The 24,346-nt window shown below is 41.2% G+C and overlaps 1 protein-coding gene across 1 annotated transcript in view; it reads right to left on the bottom strand.

Moving 5' to 3' along the window:
- The window catches only part of LOC148042504 (poly(ADP-ribose) glycohydrolase-like), a 73,743-nt gene that overhangs the window by 20,519 nt on the left and 28,878 nt on the right, over positions 1-24,346 (bottom strand). The window contains exons 8-14 of the mRNA XM_087701871.1: positions 23,768-23,860; positions 21,887-22,044; positions 13,215-13,294; positions 10,356-10,416; positions 8,982-9,057; positions 3,777-3,924; positions 1,020-1,098 (exon numbers count right to left, since the gene is read on the bottom strand). Of these exons, the coding sequence (XP_087557997.1) occupies positions 1,020-1,098; positions 3,777-3,924; positions 8,982-9,057; positions 10,356-10,416; positions 13,215-13,294; positions 21,887-22,044; positions 23,768-23,860 (695 nt within the window). The remainder of the gene's footprint in view (positions 1-1,019; positions 1,099-3,776; positions 3,925-8,981; positions 9,058-10,355; positions 10,417-13,214; positions 13,295-21,886; positions 22,045-23,767; positions 23,861-24,346) is intronic.

The raw sequence follows: 24,346 nt of genomic DNA, 5'->3' as shown, positions 1-24,346 counted from the left end.
CTTCTTGGTGGGCTGATTTGGATTACAAATTTTATTTTTATTTTATTTTTCCTGTTCCTGAGGTAATTTGTATTAAGGTAAGAATAACCTGAAGAAAAGAAGTAAAATTCTGAAATTTGGATTACAAAGGTTTTTTCTATATTTTTTTTCATTTTTTTTCTTCTCTTTGGGGGGTTTTCTTTTCTTTATTTCTTTTTGTCCTCCTTTTGTGGGGATTCATATGTGGATTACAAATTGGATTGGAATTATAACAATTTATACTCAGTGGATTACAAATACAATAATATTTCCTTGTATTGTGAATACAATACAATGTATTGTATTATATTGCATGGTGAAGAAAATAATATCAACACTGTCTTCAGCATCTTCTTCTACAACGTCTAGCCCTGCTGGGCAGAGAACACTGGATAATATGGCACAAGAGGAAACATGGTTCTTGACTTTCTTCCCATAAACAACGGACAATGGAAGCTCCACTCAAACTCAAGGCGTTGGAGGATTGTAGAAAAACAACTGTATCTTGATGATCCCTTCTCACATCCTCAAGTTCAAGGAACCAAACATAGGTGACAGAACCCAATAGATAGATAGGTTTTTAATATAACTGGGATTTTACAGATTTTTTTTTTACAGAGAGATGAAAAGAGTCCAAGCAATAGTGAGCACAGTTAGTAGATACAGAATATGGTTCAAGGAAGGAATGAAAAAATATATTTCTTCTTCTTTTGGAGATCAAAATGGTCCCAACCCATAAATCAATTCTTTACTGTTTTAAAATGTTTTTAGTATTTTTATTAGTAATATATTTTTTTAATTATAACCCACCCAAGTGATTGACAGAAAGGGGAAGATAAAGCAATCAAATGAAATGAAAGAAGGAAGACTGAGGTGTCCTGCTTGGACGAAATGATGGCCTGGATTTCTGAAGAATACTTACTTTCTGTTGCAGATTTCCCCAAAATTATGCCAATACAAATTCTATTATTTAAAGTTAATTTGGAGGGTCAGAATTTTACCTGGGCCTGTCATCTTCATGGCTCCTGGCCCACTGGTAGGTTTCTGCATATCCAGTATATTCACTGTACTGTTCAGTCCCTGAATTTAAAAAAAAAAGTGGCATTAAAAAACTCATTTTCAGATGAGCATTTTACTTTATTCTAGCATTTTCTGGATCTCTCTCCAGCTTCTCTCAGTTTTCAAGGTCAGCAATGGGGAGGAAGGAGAAGAACAATGAAGCCAAAAGTAACCTGGATGGGATATTAAAAAATAGAAGCACAGAAGATCAATACAAAGGGGAAGATCTCTCCTCTCTTCCCAGGAAATATAGCCTATTCTAAATCAGTGTTTTTCAACTTTGCAATGTAAAGATGTGTGGACTTCAACTCCCAGAATTCCCTCACCAATGGCACCCTTTGGAACTACGGGTCTGCTGTATTGACTCTGAAAATGGCTTGAAAGGCACATAGAACACCTCTTTTTGGAGCTGTTAAAGGAGGCATTTTCCCAATTTCCCCAGCTGTCACAGCTGATTCTGCATAGGAAAACCACCCACTGGAAATCCACCATATTCATAAAAGCTTCCTATTGTATTAATTTTAAATTTTAGAGTTATATAAATGAAACACTCGGATTTATTAATTTTCACATTCTGTCTGCAACTATCAAAGCAAGAAACAAAACATCTCAGAATACAATTATTGGATCATGAGGTTCTTTTGATTCATTGGTGGGTTAGGAAAGGTATCTGTTTGTGTTTTTTGCATGACTGATCTCATATTTGTTACTGGGATGATCTCAAGCAGATGCCGGTCAATTGCAACAAATCTAATTTATTTGCAATTTCTCAGTCTTCTGCAAAATTCAGCAGCACAGTCTTATCCATTAGGCCACTGAGTCAAGATACATCACTGAAAAAATGTAATCTATCAGACAGATAGCTGTACACAGCAAAAACCTGCTTAAGTAGAGGTGGAAGCCAGCCAGAGATATAATGAAGATGATGAAGTGGCATTTTCCATTAGAGAGTAGAACGCTGCACCACAAATATTAATTAGAAAACACCAGAATAACTATAGGACTTTGAAAAAGAATTTTACTTTGGTTTGCACATTAGAATCTTCACCTTTTGGATGTAGGATCCAAAAATCTTTGATTTACCAGCAAGAATTGTTTTTAATCCCTTTCTGCCAAGCCTTGCAGGATCATCAGGTACTAATATGCAAACAATACTGACATTTAGCAAACAATTCATAAAGACCACAAGACTATTCTCTAGTGGCTCCCTGGGTTAGCTCTCTCAGCTCAAACTAACTACACTTCCCATTGGGAAGATTTTCATACAGATTAATGATGAAATTATAATAATAAAGTACTCTCAATCACACATAAAATCATTGTCATTTGGATCCTGTTAAAGCCTATCAATTTTACTTATGTTTAAGCAACACTTTAAAATGATCTAAGGACAATTGATTTATTTATTCACCTTCCTATTAACAGTATCTTCAAATCAACATAAACACAACCAGTTCATTTCTCATCTTCCTGTTTTCCACTTTCTGTTTACTTCTTCAAACTAATTTGCCAACACCTAGCACTGCTGCTCTTTAAAAATGGACTTTATTTTTCAATCAAACAGAAGCATCTATACAAGAGTTATTCAGCTGTTACCGATAACATCTTTCTGCAATTTTTTTTTGCAAAAACCCCACAGCCACGAATCTACTTAAATAACAAACTCTAGAGTGTTTATAAAGATTGTCATATTTCTTATTCAATAGAGCGCACAGGAAAAATCTCTGTGATATACTTGGCCTCTAATAAAAACCATGGGGCCTTGCCAAACGATGGGAAATGAGATTCCATTTTCTAAACCGATCCTCAAAATTAAATCCCCATATGCATTAGAAGCTAAAAACTGCAAAATGCTACAGGAATGGCCCTGCTAAAAATGGCAGGATTCTGTTCTGGTAAACCGAGAAACCATTCGCTTTTTTCATTATTCAATATAAGCAATCAATTTTTGTTTAATCAATAGGTGATTTTTCTTCTAGGACTCATGAATTGACTGGACAGTTTTAAAGAAGGCTAAATCTTGCAGCAAAGGTGACCTCGTGGTTTTGGTCATAAATCAACCAATTGTTGCACAGATAAAGATTCCCAGTGACCTCGGCTTTCCCAAGAAAACCCTTTTATAGAAGGACCAGAAATTCTATGAATTACCAAGAAGACCCAAACTAAAAATGGGAAGAAAATAAGGGAAATAATAGCACCAACTGCTTCAAAGTGAACTGTGAATCTAGAGAACTGCTCTTTTTAAGTGTTTCTCTGATTGTGGAACGGAAAAGCTAGTTAACTATGAAATATATGACTAAGGAATCCCACATTGTAGAAAAGTAACAGGTGAGACCCTTTGTTCTTTGCAATACAACAAAGACTAAAAAAGGAGAATATTTCTAGTTCAGGGTTGAAATGAGGGCTCCTTGGTGCTCTCTGAGCTTGCTTGTTTCCTTCCAGATGGTTCATTACTGAAACTAGGTAACCTCATCTAGCACTCATGATGTTACCTAGTTGGGTAAATGAGACATTTTGAAGAAAACAAGCAAGCACAGAGAGCACCAAGGAGCCCTTACCACAAAGACAATTCCAGATCTCCTTGTACAATCTCAATTCTAGAGCATGGTCAATCTTGACTTGCTTTTTACCAGTGCACCTGTGAATCAAGCTGAGTTCTGCAATCCACAGGAATCCATCTGGAGAAAAGAGTTACTCACCTGTGATGATCAGACATTCATTGTGATCCAGGACCTCCGTAATGAGACGAGAGACTATCAATTCTGGATTGATTAAGAACCGGATTTCTTCTTGTACCAATCCTGCACCAGTGACACCGCCTCCGACAAAGCGGTTGGCAAAGTCCACCTGACAAGATACGCTGAGCGTTAATTTCTGAATATCTGCCTTTGCTGACCCCGTTCAATAAATCCAAAAACGAACGGAAATGCCCATCTCTTGTGGCTGACAGCTACACGGTTGATTCTGATCACAAGCCACTCGACTTTGTTCATTGTTCATGGCTAGCCTAATGTTCATTTGGGGTTTCTTAAACTTCATTTCTAAGCTATGCAAATAAAGCTATGCTAAGACCGCCAAAGGCTACGATAAAAATGGTGCAAAAGCTTGCCTTTGAAGCGTTGCTCAAAATACCAAATCATTAAAAACCAATATTATCTTTCAAATATTTAGTCTGGCTACAGTACGTCCTAGCAAGGCAATTTGCTTTGTTTATTCAGGATCAGAGATCCAGCAAGCTTAAACAGGACTGACAATTCCACCTCACAGGTGAAAATGTTCTGGATGCAGTCAAAAGTAAATTTATTAAAGCACAACAATGCAGCCGAACGTATTTCTCATTCCTCTTCCCACAGAGTTATAGTTCTGGAACGGCTGCTTCATGATCAACAGGCATGTTGATGTCAATGCATATTTAATTTTTAAAAATTACATTACTGGAAAAATGTCTTATTGTTTATGTTTATGTTTATTAACATTTATAGGCCGCCCTTTTCCCTGAGGGGACTCAGGGCGGCTTACATAAAATGGGGATTATTATTTCAAGCAAAACAAAAAAACACCACACAGTGGACAGTTTTCTGGGCTCAGCTGGAAAATGGATCCTGCAGCTAGAACTTTTGCAACCTCAGAGACTTAAGATATGAAAAATCAACAGCTGAAGATGCCCGAAGCAGCAGGAAACTTCAAAATGTTTTAACAGCATCCTGCTCCAAAGATTATATTATATTTTATTTATTATTTTATTAAATTTACCATAACAGGGTGGGATCTGTTATTATTCAATCAGCCCCCTTCACTGTGGTATAGCCACGTCTTTGGGCCCTTACTAAAAGATGGGAGAGTTGGAGCCAACCTCACATCGGGGGGTGGCAGGGGGAAAACCCCAGCAGAAAAGGCCCCCCACCTGGACCCTGCCAGTTGGAATAATCGGGCAGACGGGACCCCCACCAGGCCTCCTCTGCCAGCACGAATGAGGTAGGTCAACCCCAGTGCGGTGAGATGGTCCCTCAAGTAACCTGGACCCACGCCGTGAGGGGCTTTAACCTGGATCCACGCCATGAGGGGCCATCTTCCCTCCTCCCTTAAAAACTGAGCCATTCCTGAAAGGGATAGCCATCTATAGCAAGGACAAGTACTACTGGCTACTAGTCAGACTACTGACTACTACATTTAGTAGTTTTTTGCACACAGTAGTAGTATCCAAAGACGCTAATCAAAATTAAAACCCATAAAAATGTTGTTTGAACATAAATGGCTGACCATTTTCTGAGAAGCTCTTAATCAAATTTATGATCATCTGCCACTGAATCAATTTAGTTAAGTGGCAACTAAAAACTGGCATCAAGCTGCCTTCTAGCATTATATTCACAATATGTTTCTGCATATTCTCCAATTTGAGAAACTAGTGTATTTTCTGAGGTTGCATATGAGACCAATTTCCTCATTCTTTTATGCAATTAATTCTTTTATGCATTCCTCATTCTTTTATGCAATTAATTTCAGTTACCGTATTTTTCAGAATATAAGATACACTTTTTTACCCCTCAAAAGAGGGTGAAAATCTGGGTGTTTCTTATACTCCAAATGTAGCCTTGCCCATCTGGTCCGTGCGTCGGATTTTCGGTTCCTGGCGACAGGGATCCTCACTTCCACATTGAGTCTGATTCCCGAAGCGGCCCAGGGAATTGCATTGAAAGCATTTTGAAGGCTCCCCTCAGGAGCCACCAAGTGCTTGCCACCTCTCTGACACCCGCTCAGCCTCCTCCCATCAGAGACGTGCATTCTCTTTTCTCCTGGCCAGATCCGCCACCTGAAATGTGAGGATCGTGGAGGAAAGAGCTTTCAGGTGGCAGCGCTTTCTGCATGCACCGTTTTCGGAATTGGGATCCGCTACCTGACAATGCTTTCCTCCACGATCCTCACAGGTGTCAGAAGGGCAGCAAGAGCTTGGTGGCTCCTGAGGGGGATTGAGCCTTCTCCGTTTGCAACGTCTTTGCCCTGGTTCACCGACAAAAGGGCGAACGACAAAACCACGGTGAGAAAACCATGTGTTCTAAAGCGCTCCGATGAATGAGCGCTGAATTGCGCCGACAACAGCGCGGTGACAGAAGCGTGCTGTAAACCTAATCCCTAACCCTAAATGTAACCCTAAATGTAACCCTAAACGTAACGCTAAATCTAACCCTGAACCTAACCCTGAACCTAACCCTAACCTTGTTAAATCGGCTTTCTGCTGACACGCTGTTGTAAAGCGCCCTTCTGTCTCCGCGTTGTTGTCGCGCGTTGATGACATCGCGGTTTTAGCGATGCGGTTTTAGCGACACGGTTTAGTCGGGCGCGGTTTTGTCGTTCGCCCTTTTGTCGGGTCACGCTTTGCCCTGACAGCATCGCTGGCAGCCGCTTCCCGCAGTTCAGGAGGTGTGTGGTCTCCCCACTGCTGCTGTTCGGCCTAAAAACGCTTTCCTCCACGATCCTGTTTCAGGCCGAGCAGTGTCAGCGGGAAGAGCACGAGAGTGGAGCTGCTCTTTTTTCCACGGGGCAGAAGGCTTTGAATCAAGTTTGATTGTACCCTATTCCAAGTTTTAACTTTGCAACCTAGCGTCCTAAGAAATCTAGCGTCTCTGAGACACCTCTCATTTGCAGGACGAGGACTACGACGGCATATACAGTTGAGTAACTGGGAATGAAAGCCGTGCTTTTCGGGCGGCGGTTTTCGGCAGATTCCAAGCATGGCTTTCTTTCTCAGTTACTCAGAGGCTTTTGTATATGCTGCCCTCCTTCTCCTGCAAATAAGAGGTGCCTCAGAGACGCTAGATTTCTCAGGACACTAGATTGGGAAGTTAAAAACCTGGAATAGAGTACAATCAAGCTTGATTCAAAGCCTTTGCCTTTGGGTCACTGCGCTGCCACCCAAAAATGCTATTACAGCAATCTCTGTAGAGCCCACTTCACCTGCCTCTTCTCGGGCAGTTCCAGGTGGCAGAGATCGCGGTAACAGCATTTTGAGGTAGCAGCGAAGTGATCTCAGGAGCTTGATTGGATCCCATTCCAGGTTTTTAACTTCCCAATTTAGCGTCCTGAGAAAAGCCTTCATGGAGAGGAGACTGTTCCTCTTCTCTTCCTCCACCCCCACCTCCAATCTGCCTGGATCTGTCATGCAGCAAAGAGCCTGGCACTTTGCTGCATGACAGGGGTTGTGAAGAGAGCTGTGAACCTGCCCGGTTTTTCAAGGAGGCAGCCTAGCCAGGTCATATTCTTTGGGCTTTCCTTTTGCCGCTCAGGCACCACCACAAGGAATCCAAATGAAAAGAATCTCCACCCCTCCTCGCCCAATGGGCCCTTCCCGGTCAAGCCCAGTAGCAGCCGTTCAGCAGCCGCCACGTGTCTTTCTCTCCTCACTGAAGGGAAGAGGCGACTGCTGCTCCTTGGACCAAGCGGCTCTGCTTGGTTGCTGATCAGAGGGAAGGGGGAAAAAAATAAAGGGTGGAGAGCTATGTTTAGTCCTGCCCTGCCCTGCCCTGGGGAGGGTTAGAGAAAAACGGATTGAGATCGATAAAAACCTTATCCTTTAGGATGACTGAGCCCGCACATCCCGTTTTTGCCCTCCCCGGCCCCCTGAAGCACTTTGCAGGCCTCCCAAACTCTCTGCATGCCTCAGTTTGGAAGGCCTGCAGAGTCCTTCTGGGGGCTGGGGAGAGCAAAAACTTTTTTTAAAAATTTACTTCTTCAAAATCTTGGTGGGCCTTATACTCCTGTGTGTCTTATACTCCGAAAAATACGGAACTTCTCTTAACTCCAGGATATGTGATGCACAATCTTCTTAATCACACAACTGTTGTCTCTTCGCAAATGCCCTCAATTTACTATTTTGGTTTATAAAATGCATGTCACAATCACAACCCACTTAATGACAACAAAAGTCAAAGATAACTATTGAAAAAGAATAGGCATAACCCTTTGTGATGCTTTTGCAAAGGGAGAATTTTAAGCTGCATCCAAAATTTATTTGAGTGGCTTGCTTGTGGTTCATGGCTCTTACACTTAGGGCCTGCCCTTTTTTCAGGATTAAAAGATGTTTATTGTGAAGAAGATCCTACTTTATCCCCACGATAATTCCACAATGCTGCTTAGACTGAGGTTCCTCAACCTTGGCATCTTTAGGCATCTATGGTTTTCAATCCCCAGAATTCAGAAGTCCACATGTTTTCACGTTGCCAAGGTGGAGAAACAATGGTTTACCTCAAGTGAGAAAAAGTAGCTGTTCTGGAGTGAGTTTTTAGAGTTAAACGCAGATTTGAACCTTATTCAGCATTGTCACCACAAACTCACTCTGCCGTGAATAGAATGAACATGCCCAAAGGTTTAAGGAAAATAAAAGGATATTCGAAACACTTATTTATTTGGGTTCAAAGTAGAAGTCAAACGAACAACCGATGTAGGTCAGAGTACTTCACGCACTTCAAAATTCTTCTCTCTCCGGTTTGCAAATATGCAAACAATGCCTAAGGATTATGGACAAGACAGGCTCCTTATCAAACTGTTCTGGTTGACTGGTTTTCAGATGAAGCTTCCTGAACTTGCTGAGCTGGTCACAAGACAGGGCACAGAAATACTGCTCTCAGTTTTTTATGTTTTTTTGTTTAAAAAAGGGCAAAAACTGAAAAATTGGCAGCCTGTCACTCCTCTACCCTGGCCCCCTCTCCTCCGACACTTGTCAATCTTCACCTGACTTGGAAAACAAACAAAGCCTAAACTCCATTTAGGTCTTCCGACTGTCAGTCAAAAAGGCTTTTCTCAAGATAGGAAACTGAGCCAATAGATCTATGTTGCAACGTGATGTTTGATAGCTTTGACATAACCTAGCGCAGAACTGATTTGTAGACATGTGCAGATTCTATGCCTACCTGGAGCATTCCCTGCCCGTTGCTCTCAATCGTCCCTTCATGGGTGACATGCAATCTGGGCAATTTTTTTGGAGATCTGTAAAAAGAAGCACATCAAAGCAACATGGGGGGAGCTGTTGATTTTTTTTTTTTTGTCCTCATCTTAATATGCTCTGTGCCCATTAATAAAGCAGCTGCTGCCTCTCCAACTAACAAAAAGTTCCCAAACAGCAGGAAAACTGTACAGAAAACAGGCTGTATCTCTTGCAGGTTTCATACCCTGATTGTGCGGCGTCTTTTTTTGCGCCCGCCCCAAAGTTGCATCATGAACTTGGTTCTTAATGCAATCTGTCAGCTGGAAATGGATGTAAAGGAGCCTCAGGGGACGATTTTGGGTACAACACCCTGTTGTGCCAGCTACATTGCTGATTTGTGAATCATACAGCAGAATCTTTTTATTATCTTTCATTGAACCCTGCTGAAATAAAACATGTCATTTGCAGATTGCAAGGAGACAAACGTATTGGCAGCTGTACCCTTAACTGGGGCTTTATAGATTTACCGATTTACCAAAATAGCAACGACAAGAAGCAAGTTTTCAGGGTAATTCTTAAAGAAGAATGGCAAATTAAAGACTTTGTGTTGTTGAAGGTTTAAGATCAGGATGACAAGTTATCAATTTCTATCAAAAAGGAGTACTTGAGGATTTTCATGCAAAATAAAGTTGCTTTTCTCCTTTAGAAATAAAAATAGTCACCATCCTAACATACAAAACGGTTTTGTTTGTAAAACACACCTCTTGGTCTAGCGCTCCTTTTATATGAACATCGGATATATGGACTTTGTTTCTCTCAGTGGTTTTGTCTATATTTGGGTGTCCAGCCTTGGCAACATTAAGATCTGTGGACTTCAACAGCCAGAATTCCCCAGGCATAGCATTTAGCATAGCATTTAGCATAGCATATAGCATAGCATAGTGTAGCATAGCTGGCTAGGGAATTCTGGGAGTTGGTCCATAAACCTTAAAGTTGCTGAGGTTGGAGACCCCTGATCTATATGGTTCTAGAGAGGTGGAATCAGCTGCCCTTATATACCTTTATCACTTGTTATGCCCATTCTTTTTCAGTTACTCGGGCAATCCTGTTTCTTTTTATGTTGTTTGTTCCTGACTGGTAACAACCATGAAGTAATGATTCAGGTTGCAAAATGTTCCTACCTTGCTTACTAATTACACAACAAGATATTACTTTTAACTTGCAATAGTGACAATAGCTATTTGTTGAGATACACTCTTTGTTTCAATTTGCATTTTGAATCTTATTCTTGGCCAAGCTTTCACTGTAATGAATTGAAACATATATAGTAAATAAAAAAGGAGATATTGTTTGACTTTACCTTTCCCATTCTGGAAATTCCTGCAGACACTGTCTGGTAAATGTCACAAGCCCAGTGGGTTCTTAAAAGCAAACAGACCAAAACAGAGAAATATTAGTAACTTCAATATCTATAACTCCAATGTGCAGCCACTGTTCATTATTAAATTCATATGCCGCCCACCACACTACCATGCAACTCTGGATGGGATACAGTCTCATAAATATGAGCATAATACAATTAGAAGTTTTTTTAAAAAACATGAAAACATTAAGCATTAAAAGTTTAAACATTAAAATAAAATAAACAACAGAATACATAAACTTGGATGCCTACTAATAATTAAGGTTGACATTCTACCCAAGCATCTTGGAGAAATCAGAGCTGGACCCAGTAAGTTTTCTAGATAAGCATTGTACCAGAGGAAACAAGTTTATTTTACTTTACTTTCGTTTATTCTTGTGGAAATGCCTCATCTCTTGTGTTTTGCAATGATTTGGCTGACTGATTTGCTAAACGGAGACATGAAGGGAGCAGAATGCAATATCCCTGGAAAATTCTCTATGGAAAATATTTAAAGAGTCTTATTAAACTATTTAGAAGCTGCAAGGGATTCAAGAAGTTTGTCGGAAGCCTTGTTCCATCCCCGCCTCCCCCAGCAATATCTGCATTAATCTTCTGTTTCACCACAAAATGACTATTGTATGAAGAGCTAATGTTGCCCAAATAAAGCTTTCACCTTCTAAAAGCAGAACAGCACAAGAGTTGGAAGGGAACTTGGAGGTTTCTAGTCCAACCCCTTGCTCAAGCAGGAGACCCTCTACTATTTCAGTCCAATCTCTTTCTTAAAAATCTCCAGTGATGGGAGCGCCCACAACTTCCCAAGGCAAGCCCTTCTACGGGTTCATTGCACTCACCGTTAGGAACCCCCCTTCCTTGTGGCAGCCCCTTTGATATTAGAATGACGCTATCACCCCATCGCCCTTCATTTCCTTAGACCTGATTCCCTGATTCCTCTCTAGACTAGACAAGGCAAAGCTTTTGATTTTCAGCAAATGGAGTACCATATTTTTCAGAGTATAAGACACACCTCCCCCCCCCAAAAGAGGGTGAAAATCTGGGTGCATCTTATATATTGAATACAGCATTTTTGGCCTCCCAAAACCCTGCTCCCTTCACAAAAATGGATGTGCAGAGGGTTTGGGAGGTCTGCAAAGTGCTCCTGGAGGCTGGGGAGGGAAAAAAGGAGTGAAAACGGGACGTTTTTTCCTTCATTTTTGCCCCTCACTCTACACACCTCCTAAAGGCTATGCATGCCCTTTTTTGGCAAAAACCAGACCCATTTTCATAAAAAACAGTCTTTTGTTGTTTTTGCGCCCCCGCCCCCAGGAGAACTTTGCAGGCCTCTCAAACTCTCTGCATGCCCCGTTTTCACAAAAAACTAGGCATGCAGAGGGTTTGGGAGGTCTGCAGAGTGCAAAAACTTTTTTTTAAAAATTACCTCTTCAATATCTTGGTGCGTCTTATACTCCGAAAAATACGGTAATATTACAACCAGCTCCCAACTGGTTTTGTAGTATGAAATATGGGAAACATGAGTTTTATTTTAATTTCTATGACAGATGAATAGGTACTGTTCCACTCACTTATTAAAGGAGGGCAGTGAAATGTTATCTTCTTATATGGATGAGTTGCCGAAGTCAATTAACAAAGCAAGATATTTGGATCTGCCTCGGTGTCATCTAAACGCCAAGGCTGGAGGGGAATACATGATGCTGCCATCCTTTGGCAATAAACCGAAGTTGATTAATCGGAGGTAGGCAGTTTTTGACTTATGGCCACCATGGAGCCCACAATTCCCATTAAGTAAGATAGTCATTAAATGAGTCCCCCATTTTATAAACTTTCTTGCCCACGGTTGTTAAGTGAATCACTGCAGTTGTTAAGTTAGTCACAGGGTTGTTAAGTGAACCTGCCTTCCCCGTACACTTTGCGTCTCAGAAGGTCACAAAAGGGGACCACATGGCCCCGGTCACTGCAACGATCATAAGTATGAACCGGCTGCCAAGTGTCCAAATTTTGATCCTAAGGATGCTGCAACGGTCATAAGAAAAACAGTCGTAAGTTACTTTTTTCAGTGCCATTGTAACTTTGAACGGTCACTAAATGAATGGTTGATAAATGTACAGTTCATTCAATGACCGTTCAAAATTACAACCATACTGAAAAAGTGACCATTTTTCAGAGTTGCAGCATCCCTGTGGTCATGTACCAAAATTCAGGTACTTGGCAACTGACTTGTATTAATGACGGTCGCAGTGCTCCGGGGACACATGATCCCGTTTTGCGACCTCCTGACAGGCAAAGTCAATGGGGAAGCCAGATTCACTTAACTATTGTGTTACACTCTAAAGAATTGCAGTGATTCATTTAACGACTGTGGCAAGAAAGATAATTAAATGGGCAAAACTCACTCAACAAATGTCAAGAACAGAAAACTTGGGCTCAATTGTGGTCGTAAATCGAGGACCATCTGCGCTGTCCAATGACTTAGCACACTGTTTTTCCAAAGCTATGTTTGCTACTTGGTGATGTCATTATTATTAGTTGCAGAAGTAACACTAATAGTGCAACCCATTTCTTAGGGTCAAACTGTTCTGATTTCATAATAAAGGGGTGACTTCTTCCTATATATTTTTTACATTCTTCAGAGGTTAGGATCTCCCTCCGCCGAAGTTCTCATGCCTGGTTCAGATGAAAGAACCCGAAGCTGAAGGGCTGACATTCACCATTTGTCACGATCTACCAGTCATTAAACCAGAGAGTTAAAGGCTTAATTCCCCTGGGGCAGAGAAAAGGCTACGAGATTAGCCACTTTACTTTTTTCAGTGACTCTTCGGAAGTAGCAAAAAAGGGTTTTCAGCTTCTCAGGCTTTCTCGGAGATCGCCCCTCAAACAATCTATGGAAAGCAAAAAGATAGGACAATTATTGGAAAGTAATTAAGCAAAGCAAAATGAAGCAATTGCATTCCCCAAAGCCCATTTTAAAACAATCCCTGTCACAATTTTTCTCGGTTCTGGTTTGCTCTTGGTACGGGCCAAGGATCTGCAGAAGAAGGAAGATGGTCTAAGTCCACATAAAAATGCTGGGTGGTTCCTTTCTTTGCGTATCAAATGTACTTGTCCAGATTATCTGAATCCAATTGAAAATTCAGAGCCCCAATCGGAACAGATGATATTCTGCTCTTCTAAACAGATACTGTCTTTTTTTGGAGCATAAGACACACCTTTTTCCCTAAAAAAAGAGGCTGAAAATCTGGGTGCGTCTTATACACTGAATACAGCATTTTTCAACTTCCGAAACCCCACCCCCTTCACCAAAATGGCCGTGCATAGCTTTAGGAGGCTTTCAGATTGCTCCTGGGGGCCTGGGAGGGCAGAAATGAGCAAAAATCTTGCTGCGTCTTACACACCGCTGTGTCTTAATACTCTGAAAAATACGATAGTTGGAGTATACTCAAGAGAGACTTTTTATTAGCCTTATTCAATTCTGGAATTGGGTAATATGTGTTCCGTCCTTGCTCCGTTTTAAGTAGTAAATACAAACTTTGATTTTTTTAAAATGCTTTATTGCTTTACTATCTATTTTTTCATGTAGTACAGCCAATGCGTTTTTTTCTGAGCTTTTTGCTACGTAAGACCTAGCAAGTGAAGGACGTGGTTTCTATATTTAACAAGTGAAAACAAGTAACTTGGCCACTTGTGTCACCATTTCAGCATTTGTTTTCTTGGTCATGATTATATTTGCCCTGATTTTGGCAATAAGCATTTCAAAATCTGCCCCTTTAATATATTGACAATAAGTTAGGTTCCTTCAATGGTTTTTTTTCCCGATTAAGAAAAAGAAAAAATTCTTTTTCAGCCATTTTACTATGCAAGGAACACATTTCCTTGTTTCATTTCAAAGCTGGGGGGGGGGGAGGATACCCTCATTAAATCCTGGAACACCTGTAAACATAACTATTTTTAGTCATTAAAAGAGCACATACTTTTATATCCAGCATGTTTTAAACTGCCTTCCAGCCATCTGCACTTATGTGACTGGATTTCATTTCATACAAAACAAACTCCATCGCAATGGCTGGCCTATAATGCAATTTGCCTGGAAGGAGAAGCTGTGGTGGCTTGAGAACAGGAAGGAGGAGGCCTCTTAAGAATCTCTTCGCTAATAAGAGGCCAGAGATGGCAAAAAAGATTGGGGCACACTCTCATCTCTCACATCCACTCTCGAAAGGTTAACTAGGAAAGGCTAGGATCTGCCTCATTCTGTTTGGTAGAAAGGAATGCTCAATTTGAAGAAAAAGATTTTGACATGCCCGTGGAGATTCTCAGTCATCCAAGTCATGGTTTTCCCAAAGAGCCTTTATTTTGTTCAAGAGGCAACTGGACTTCCTTTGTTTTTCCTTGAAGAAATTTCGCTTCTCATCCAAGAAGCTTCTTCGGTGAGGAGGAGAAAAAGGTTCTTGAGAACTGAAGAAACTTCTTGGATGGGAAGTAAAATGTCTTCAATGATAACAAAGGAAGTCCAGTTGCCTCTTGAACAAAATAAAAGCACCTTGGGATCAAATTTCAATAACTGAAATTTAAGTCTTTGTTTGGAAGCTAGCTTTCAAAACAGTGATGCAAAACAAAAAAACCCAAAGTTGAAATAATGTTTTCATAGAAGCCTAGGGCTAGAAGGGACTTTGGAGGTCTTCTAATCCAACCCATGTCCAGGGCAGGGATCCTCAGGCCACCCTTGGCCAATGGCTGTCCAGTCTTTTCTTGAAAACTTCGAGAGAAGGAGCCCCCCCCCCCCAACTTTAGGAGGGAGGGAGACTCTCAAAGTCGGGAAATTTTAAATTTTGGATTGTTCATTGTGAAGCTTCCACCCATTGCTTCTTCTCTTGTCCTCAGGTGGTAGGAAAGCGTCTGCTCTGTCTCCCCTGTGAGAGCCCTTCATGCATTGGAAGGCTGCTATCACGCCTCTCCCCATCCTTCTCTTCTTTAAACTAGACATGCCAACTTCCTATAACTGCTCCTCATAGGATTTAGCCTCTACGTTCCTTACTATCTTGACATTCTTCTCAGCGGTCTTCCTTTGTATTGAGGTGACCAGAACTGGACAGTTTTCCAGGTGCAGTCTAACCAGGGCAAGATAGAGAAGCATTTTCACTCGTTGGTTAACTTCAGTTGTAATGGTGAAGAACACATCCACATAACTCTGGAAATTCCTAAGCTGGGAGAAGATCTAGAGTCAACTTGGGAATTCGCTGGAGATGCTGCTTAAAGTCTATACCTGAAGGTACAGGTGCCTGTGAAGTAGGAAAGAATGAGTTTGCTACCTGTTAACCCTGTTAACATGGGTGTTGCATCAGACTGTGATGAATGAAGTAGCAGTACTTATAATAAGGTCAATATAAGGTCTATCCTACAAAATAGACGTTTGGTAGATCTTCTGTGGCCTGGTGGGATTGGTGTCATTGAGACACCTCTGTAGGTGAACAGAATGGTTGCAAATTGCTCAACTTCTCAGTTATGAAGAACCAGGCCTCAGCGGTGAAATTGACCACCTCAGCAAAAAGGTCACACAGCGGATGCTACAGCAACTAATGGACCCCTGCTCTGTTGACTTGGGCTGGAACATGAACTGTTGTGGTCCGCTGGCAGCCTGCAAAGCTGCCAGAAGAGTCGGACAGCAAGGAAGTTGGGGAGGAATATAGACCAGTCCTGGAGTCTGGGGAAGGTGCAGACAAGGACTCTGTGTTGGCATCAGAGAGATGGCGAGGGCCATCTGGGAGTTTTGTGCTGCCTCTGGAGCCTCCAGAGTTGGACAGCAGCGAGGCAGAGGAACAAGCTCCCACTGTTCCCAGTGCGCTCATTCACAGAGCTGCCAGAAGGCAAGAACAGTTAAGACAGAAGGGACGACTCAGGAGTAAGGCTTGGAGGTGATTGGCCCCTCCCATAGGACGTAAGGGAGGAGCAAAGGCATGTGAGCCTTTGCAGGAAGCAACTTGGTTCATGCTGGTCAGTTTACCTTCTGAAACTCCGTTTTGATTCTTTGCTCCATGTGGCCGTGCTAAGCTAATTGCCAATTAAGTATTTGGCAGCGTTTCAAGGAAGATAAAGGTGGGTGCTTATCAGCCTTATCCCAAAAGACTTTGCCAGCCTACTGTAGGACTCTTTCCAACTATTTGGGGCTCATTACAGGATGTGAATGAACATAATTCACAGCCTTTGAAATAAAAAGAGGGTTTGGGGGATTAAGCGTGTGCTTTTTACTGTATTAGGAAACCTAGGTCAGAACAGCAACAGGCATGGAACGAACTAGGAAGAAAAGCACCAGTAAAGTCAAGGGGGTGGCACAGTGGTGCATCTCACATGTTTTAGGAGATTGTTCTTAGGCTAAAATGTCCCAGATGTTTTCTGTAGCACTTAGATGTTGCTGGCAGTGGAACTGTGAGAGAAGTAGGGATGCTGCAACACTTGGGTCTTCGGTGGTGCCCCATCTTACTCGTTACATTTTTATTTAGCTCAGCTAGAGATTTGCAGGAGAGACTTGAAAGCAATTTGTTGATCAGACTTCACATAATCCATTTGCTAATGGAACATTCTGGCTGAATTTCTTTAGATGTTGACCTAATTATAAAGCAATATAAGTAAAAGGCAAAACTCATCGTTTTGATCTTGTAGTTTTGACTCCCATTATTCAGCATCTGAGATTTGACCAATAATGCAATTTGAGTGTTATCGTGTGTGTGTGTGTGGTTTTTTGTTTTGTTTTCTGCTAACAGGGCAATGAAGCAAGGGTTGTTACCATAATCGTCATTTTTTGTTTCCTAGCAAACCTGGAGAGATTCAGTCTAAAAGCAGGATTATATTCCGATCCACTTTTTTTGGAAGTCTCGATATAAACATCTGATGACAGGTTGAATCTACAAAATGTCTGCTCAGGAAGGAAAGTGGTGGCTTTGGGTATCTTTATGGTACTTCAATTTTACAATTTTCCTTCAAGAATTTCAAAAAAGTATTTTTCTTTTCCTTTTTTTTACTTCATTCTGGTTGCTACAGGTTGTTCCTTGTCACACACTTTTATTTGTAGCAGTTTTAATAATTGCAATAGTTTAAGATTACTCTTACTCCTTTATAGGAAAAAAATGTGTGTATAGTAGAATTTAAGGAAAACAGAGCTCTTCCCTTCAAAAAGTTAAGAGGATTAAAAATCGCATATTAAAGTTTTATTTTCCAGTTTGCCTTTTTTCATATATTAAATTTATTTAAAAGGTGTCCATACCAATCGTACAAAATCTATTTTGCTTTGCCGCTACACAATTGTAAGTACTTTTTCATTTTCTCAAAACATCTTCAGAATCTTTCATAGAGAATTGGGAACTTTAGTCAGCTGAGCATATAAAGAATGTTTGTATTTTACTTTTTCCCTCAAAGTTTTAGGAAAAGAGAATTTTCCTCAAGTGAGATTTAAGTTTTCTAATGAAAAAAGTCTCCAAGCACCTCCAAACCATGTCAAACACAAAGTACCGTGGAAAACAAATTCTTGGTTATGGCTGTGAGTCTTTTTAATTAAGCAAATGAGTTTCATTTTCTTTATTTACATAGAAAATAGCTTGGAGGTTTAGGAATCCCCTGGCTTATGAGTAAACAAACACATTTCAACCATTTCACCTCACAGACAATTTCTTTCCATCTTTATTGCAGTCAACCAAATATCAAGTGTAACATCAACTCTACCCAACAAAAAACAACAACTACTACTTGATCTCAAGGTGAATTATTTTTTGCACTTGTGACAAAATCACATGTCCCTTTCCTCTATGGTATCATCTACCCAACAAGTATTACTTTTCTGGCTCTTTTTTTTTGTTCCTGTAGAAAGTGGAACCATTACAAACTTTGTAAATAGAAGAAAAAAGAAAGAGAGGATGGGAAGGAAGGAGGGAAGGAAGGAGGGAGGGAGGATAGATTTTGACTTTGAAAATGAATACAGTTAATTCAAGGTCTTTACATACACTGCTATATTTAACTCTCCTGATGTTCTATTAATTTCTAGCAGGGAAGCTTTTAGTCAACATTTCAGAGTGCCCTGAGTTTCCACCCAAAGGCCAAAGCTACTGGGATGGGCCTCAATCTTTTCTCCCCATGATTCAGTGTTGCATTTGTTTATAGGCCTGTGTGTCTCTATTGAGAGGTCAGTGGATCTGCTGGACAAGACTTCCCTTGGCAGCACAAAAGAAAGCGAAATGAAACTTTTGAAGGCAGTTGAACAATCAAATGGAGTCTCTGACTAAATCCTATTTAAAGGCATCAAACACAATTAAACTGCAAGTCAAACAAAGTCCATGTTGTACCATCTTAACTTAGCAATGTTTGGTTCCAAAATGAATATTGGATATATTTCAATTTCCCCCAAAACTATCGGCCTTTCACTATCCCTCAAAAAGCCAGCTTATTTTTGTGGCTTGAATATTTATGGAGAATTTCCATCTCCATAAAGGTGGCAGAATCAATATTTTTAGTGTTTAAAAAAAGGATGGATGGATGGATGGATGGTTACGGTAGCTTTGTAAAACGCCTTATGGACACAGTCTGAAAGGGGCCCCCTGACACCTTCCCAAACGTATCCCAAAGTATTGTTGGTCTCAAAACTGCACAAGAACTCAACAAGGAAATGTTGCTGTTGTGGTGGTTTTAAATTTTCCATGGGGAAATAATATATAGAATTCATAAACAAGCTAGTTTTTTAAACCAACTTCCAGAAAATATTCAGGTATTGGAAATGAACTCATTTGTAGGAGGTGACCAGAGGCAGTTTTCATACATACGATATGGGGCTCTCTTTCCTAAGTGGATTAGCTCAAATAGATGAAAAAATTGAGGGTCATTAAAGTTATCCAATTGATGCTTATGGTAAAAGACAATTGCATTACTGCAAAATCAGATTTCCACTCCCCTGCATAAACATAATGTGCAGCAGAATCATTTCCTTGCAGTTCATGTATCTTAACTAGCATACTTTGCCCTTGTCTTGATTTTTTTTAAAAAAAGTTCACAAGCTTTCTTTGCTGGCATTCAGGAGAGGACAGGGTTCACCACGGCTTCGTCTTCTAGCTTTAATCAAAGGAACAACACACTTCAATCAAAGATTCGTCCCTGCATAATATTTTTCATTTAGAGCTGTCCCTTGTTTCTCAAATATGAACACAATGTTCTTTATGGGGACGTGAGAAGCCAGTAGCTCTGAGGCTACACTGAGTAAGGATTCTTCTTAAAAAGATGACTTCATTCTTCATAAGCAATGAGTTATGGGAAAGGAGGGAGGGAGGGAGGATATGGGACATCTATTGCAAGGGGAAATCAAAGAGAGCTGCCAATCCAAGGAAGTGACCTTTGACACTAAACTATGTCTTCAGCTATATCCCCTAACAAATGTTTAGGGGAGACTCATCAAAACCTGTGGGGCCCCAACAGGTCCTCTCCTCGTCACCCTTGCATTTTCAAGTTATTTTAAAGACCAATAGCCCTCCAGGGTCCTCCCTCCAGGGATGCTTCTGGCTCCAGTTCCATCAGCAGGGGAGCCCTCCGTAGGTCTTTCCCAGACGGCAGAACCCATTAGGAAAGAGGAGCTACAGCAGAAGGAATCTGAGTCGGAGTCCATCAGTGGGGGGAAAAGCGCAGGGTGTGATCAGCCGATCGGCATCCCTGCTCCCTTGGTTCAGCATCAGCTGCGCTGGGCTTGGATTCGCCTTGTGTGTTTCCTAAGGCTGCGCCATTCTGTATAGTGTGCTTTTGGTCTGCTTTGCAGGTCTTTCTGCTGAGCATCCAAAATCTTAGCTTGGCAGAAATATCTGTTGTGTGTCACAGAGCTAATATCACCAATTCACCAAGTGACACAGATTGGCATTTTTGCATGCTTCGCAATTGTTGTGCGAATGTGCAAGTTTCACAGAGGGTGGCTGTTTTAGCAGCCCTCTCAAAAACCCTGAATGTTGCCCCTTAGTTGAAAATGCTGCAGGGACTCTCGACCCAAGATAAATTTTGGAGAACCACAAACCAAATAAACATCTATAACACAATCTCCGAAATCCCCACCTGGCTCTCCAGAAGCTTTGCAGTAAATGAAGTCAAAATAATCCGCTACATAAAATTCAGCCGGGCTAAGAACTTAAGGGTTTCTTTCTTTTTTTTAAACCCTCCTGATCAGTTGCTGTCAACAGCAGATAAGAAGGGTGACGGAAGCACCTTTGGTTTAAGGAAAATAAAATATGTAACATTTTTAACCTTTTGTAGCCAGCGTCTCTTATTTTGATAAGACAGATGGATAGCCCTGTCATCAGACCTACTGCTTTTTACCGAACAGGTACACCATTTGAAGTTGCTATTTTATTGCCTAAAATGACTCTTACACCATAGATTTAAAAATTATTTTGACAACAGCTGAGTCTCCAAGTAAAAAACAAACAAATGTGAAAGGTTTAAGCTTCCCAAGCAAAGTGTACATTAAATGTCAGTGGAGATTCTCAAGTCATCCAGGTCATGGCTGTCCCTTCTTCAAGAGGGAGAAGATGTTTCCCTTCTCAGTTCCCCATCATCCAATCAAAGCTAAAGAAGCTTCTTGGATGACAAGCGAAATGCCTTCAAAGAAAAACAAAGCCTCTTGAAAAAGGCACCTTTGGGACAAGTGTATATTAAATTTGTTCTTTTTTTTCTGTTCCAAAAATATTAGCAGTCAAATGGCTAGATCAGGTAATTAACTGATTTAGAAGGCCATATTCTCAAAGATATCAAGTACAAAAATATCCAAGACAAGTTCAACTTTTTCTGAGATAGAATATAATATCAACCCACAATTGAGATGTTTAAAAAAATGAGTAACTGTGTTGCGGCAAGCTGTGCAATAAATACAAAATGCAATCTAAATCCACGGTGTTTCTGCCCCTTCAGAAACGCCCTTAGATGCTCCTATTTATCTCAGGAAGACAACATCAGGACCAAATAAATAAAAAAAGCAATTCGGATCCAAATCTAATTCCTCCTACTTCCTGAATGAACTTCTGCAAAACGACTTCTATAATGAGATATTCTGGAGACTACAGGAAATCCTTGATTTACAACCACAATTAAGCCCAACATTTCCATTGCTAAGCAAGACAGTTAAGTCAGTTTTGCCCTATTCTGCAACCTTTCCTGGACGCAGTTATCATATCATTAACACGGTTGCTAAGCAAATCTGGCTTTCCCAAGGTCAGAAGATTCTTAGAGGGGATCGCTTGACCCTCGGACACCGCAACCATCCTAAGTACATGCCAGTTGCCATGACCATGACCCTGGTACGAAAAATGGTCTCAAGTCCCCCCCTGCCCCCACTTTGTCACTAAATGAATGATCTGATAACTCGAGGACCCCCTGTAACCAGAGGAAGCCATGAGGCCCCATGCAGACCGTTCCAGTCAGGGGAGGCCCTGGCGTGTGTTCTGAGGCAGGGAGGGGCACTCTACCTGTTGAAGTTAATGTCCGGGTAGCTCGAATACTCTGACTTCATCTTGGCATTGCGCCGAGGGAAGGTACAGAAGAAGGCGTTGGCTAGGAGAGTGGCCGCCTGCTCCTGGGACAGAGTGACTGCGTGGTTCATTTTCTGCTTTAGAAGAGGGATCGGCTAAAAGAGAAATAAAACAAGAAGGGTCTTGGGAAGGTCTCGGATGAAAGGCAAAACATTTGCAAGGAAAAAACAAAAAGAAACCAAGTCCAGTCCTCTTTTGGAAATGAAGACAAGACATCCTCACTTGAGAGATCCGGAAGAGAAAGCACTCACAAGAAGCCAGGAGAACAAAATGGCGCTTGCTAATTTAGAGGCTCGGGGAGCTCCTGAAATCAGCATCGCCCCGAAGTCAAGAGTTGTTTATCCAGGCTAATTGGGACAAGAGCCTTGTTTGACAAACTGCAGATTTCAATCAATAACAACAAGAAGACAAACAGAACATCGGGGTCTTGAAAAAAAGACAGGGGGAAGAGGGGGAAGGTGAAGGAGCTGGGAAGGAAAAAGAAAGCCGGAAGGGATGGCATTAATTGTGCTTAGCAGGCTGGCTCTCATGCCGTTCAGCAAAGGGCAATCACAGGCAATCACATCGCAACAGCTGTGAGACAAGGCGCCGTGATGAGACACCAAGCAACACAACTACATTGGAAGGACTGACATGCTCCTTGGGTTGATTGCCTTCTTTAAATGGGAAAGAAAATTACGGTTCACGAAAAAAATAAATGGCAAACTGAGGAGCTTCCACCGAAACATCCTGATTGTCTGGTTGCTTTACAAACATGTTTAACCTCAACAAAATATACAGCCAGCAGCCCCCAAATAGGAGATACCCTGAGGTCAGGTTTTTTGTGTGCATCTCCTTAAAAAGAAACTGTTTAAAACTTGCAAACAGAAGTAACTGTTAAGAACAGGGTAAACCACAGAATTCTGGAGGATATGCAGATTCTCAAAATGTGAGGGCATTCTTCGTTAAAAATTATCTTTTCTAAATTCAAGAGAAAGGATTATTTGCTTACTGGGGCTCTGACTCATATTTATGATGGTTGCAGTGTCCTGGAGTCACGTGATCCCCTTTTGGAATCCTCTGACATGCAAAGTTAGCGGGGAAGCCAGATTCCCTTAATAACGGAGTTACTAACTTTACAAACTCAGTGATTCACTTAGCAACTGTGGCAACAATGGTCGTAAAATGGGGCAACACTCACTTAAACACAGAAATTTTGGGCTCCATCGTGATCATAAGTCAAGGACTACCTGGATAACTGTAATAAATAGGTTCCATTATGGCTGTATGTCGAGAACTACCTGTACAGCAAATCAATGATTAGATGATTAGTGGCCTGGAGGCTAAAACATATAAAGAATGGTTGCTGGAGTTGGAGTTTGGCTGATCTAGTGAAAAGAAGCACTGGGGGTGACATGATAGCAGGTATTTGAGGGGCTGCCACAAAGGAGAGAGGGCCAAGCTATTCTCCAAAGGCAAGATAAGAAGCAATGGGTGGAAACTAATGAAGGAGAGAAGCAACCTGGAACTAAGGAGAAATTTCCTGACAAGTTAGAACAATTAATCAATAGAACGACTTTCCTTCAGAAGTCGTGAATTCTCCAACAATTTTTAACAGTTCTCCAACAGTTTTTAAGAAGGAATTGGACATTCACCTGCCTGAAATGGTATAGGGTTTCCTGCCTGAGCTGGGGGTGGACTAGAAGACCTCCAAGGTCCTTCCAACTTTATTATTCTGTTTTATTCTATTCTGCGTTCCTGTCCATCCCATCCCACATCCCATCCCCCATTCTCTCCTGTCCCCTCTCTAGAGAAGACTCCTCAGACATGCAGACTCACCTGGGTGCAAATGGTGGGCAGAGAGAGCGCCAGCTTCACCATGTCAGGCAGAATGGACTGAAAAAGATGCTGGGCCTCAGCGTCTTCCAGCACCTGGAGTAAAAACAGAAGGAGAAATTCTGACATCAGGATCGGAGGGAACCAAATCTCTGCTTAGTGTGTTTTAAGGTGATTTGGGAGACCTCTTTTTTTAAAAAAAACAAAAACAAAAAACAACAATCCTGATCTCTGGATGCACAAAAAAATAAGGTAATTGATGTTTTTCAAGGAATCCCTCCATCCAGCTGAAGGGAGGGAGCCAAACTATTCTCCAAAGCACCTGAGGGTAGAACAAGAACCAATGGGTAGAAATTAATCAAGGAGAGAAGCAACTTAGAACTGAGGAGAAATTTCCTGACAGTTAGAACAATTAATCAGTGGAACAAGTTGCCTTCAGAAGTTGTGAATGCTCCAACACTGGAGGTTTTAAAGAAGAGGTTGGATAACCATTTGTCTGAGGTGGTGTAGGGTTTCCTGCCTAGGCAGGGGGTTGGACTAGAAGACCTCCACGGTATCTTCCAACTTTGCTATTCTATTCTA

This window comes from Thamnophis sirtalis, unplaced genomic scaffold, assembly GCF_051295495.1.
Source record: "Thamnophis sirtalis isolate CommonGarterSnake01/CBP01778 unplaced genomic scaffold, rThaSir2_p1.2 scaffold_15, whole genome shotgun sequence".
NCBI classification, from domain to species: domain Eukaryota; kingdom Metazoa; phylum Chordata; class Lepidosauria; order Squamata; family Natricidae; genus Thamnophis; species Thamnophis sirtalis.
This window is presented reverse-complemented; position numbering and strand designations above follow the sequence as displayed.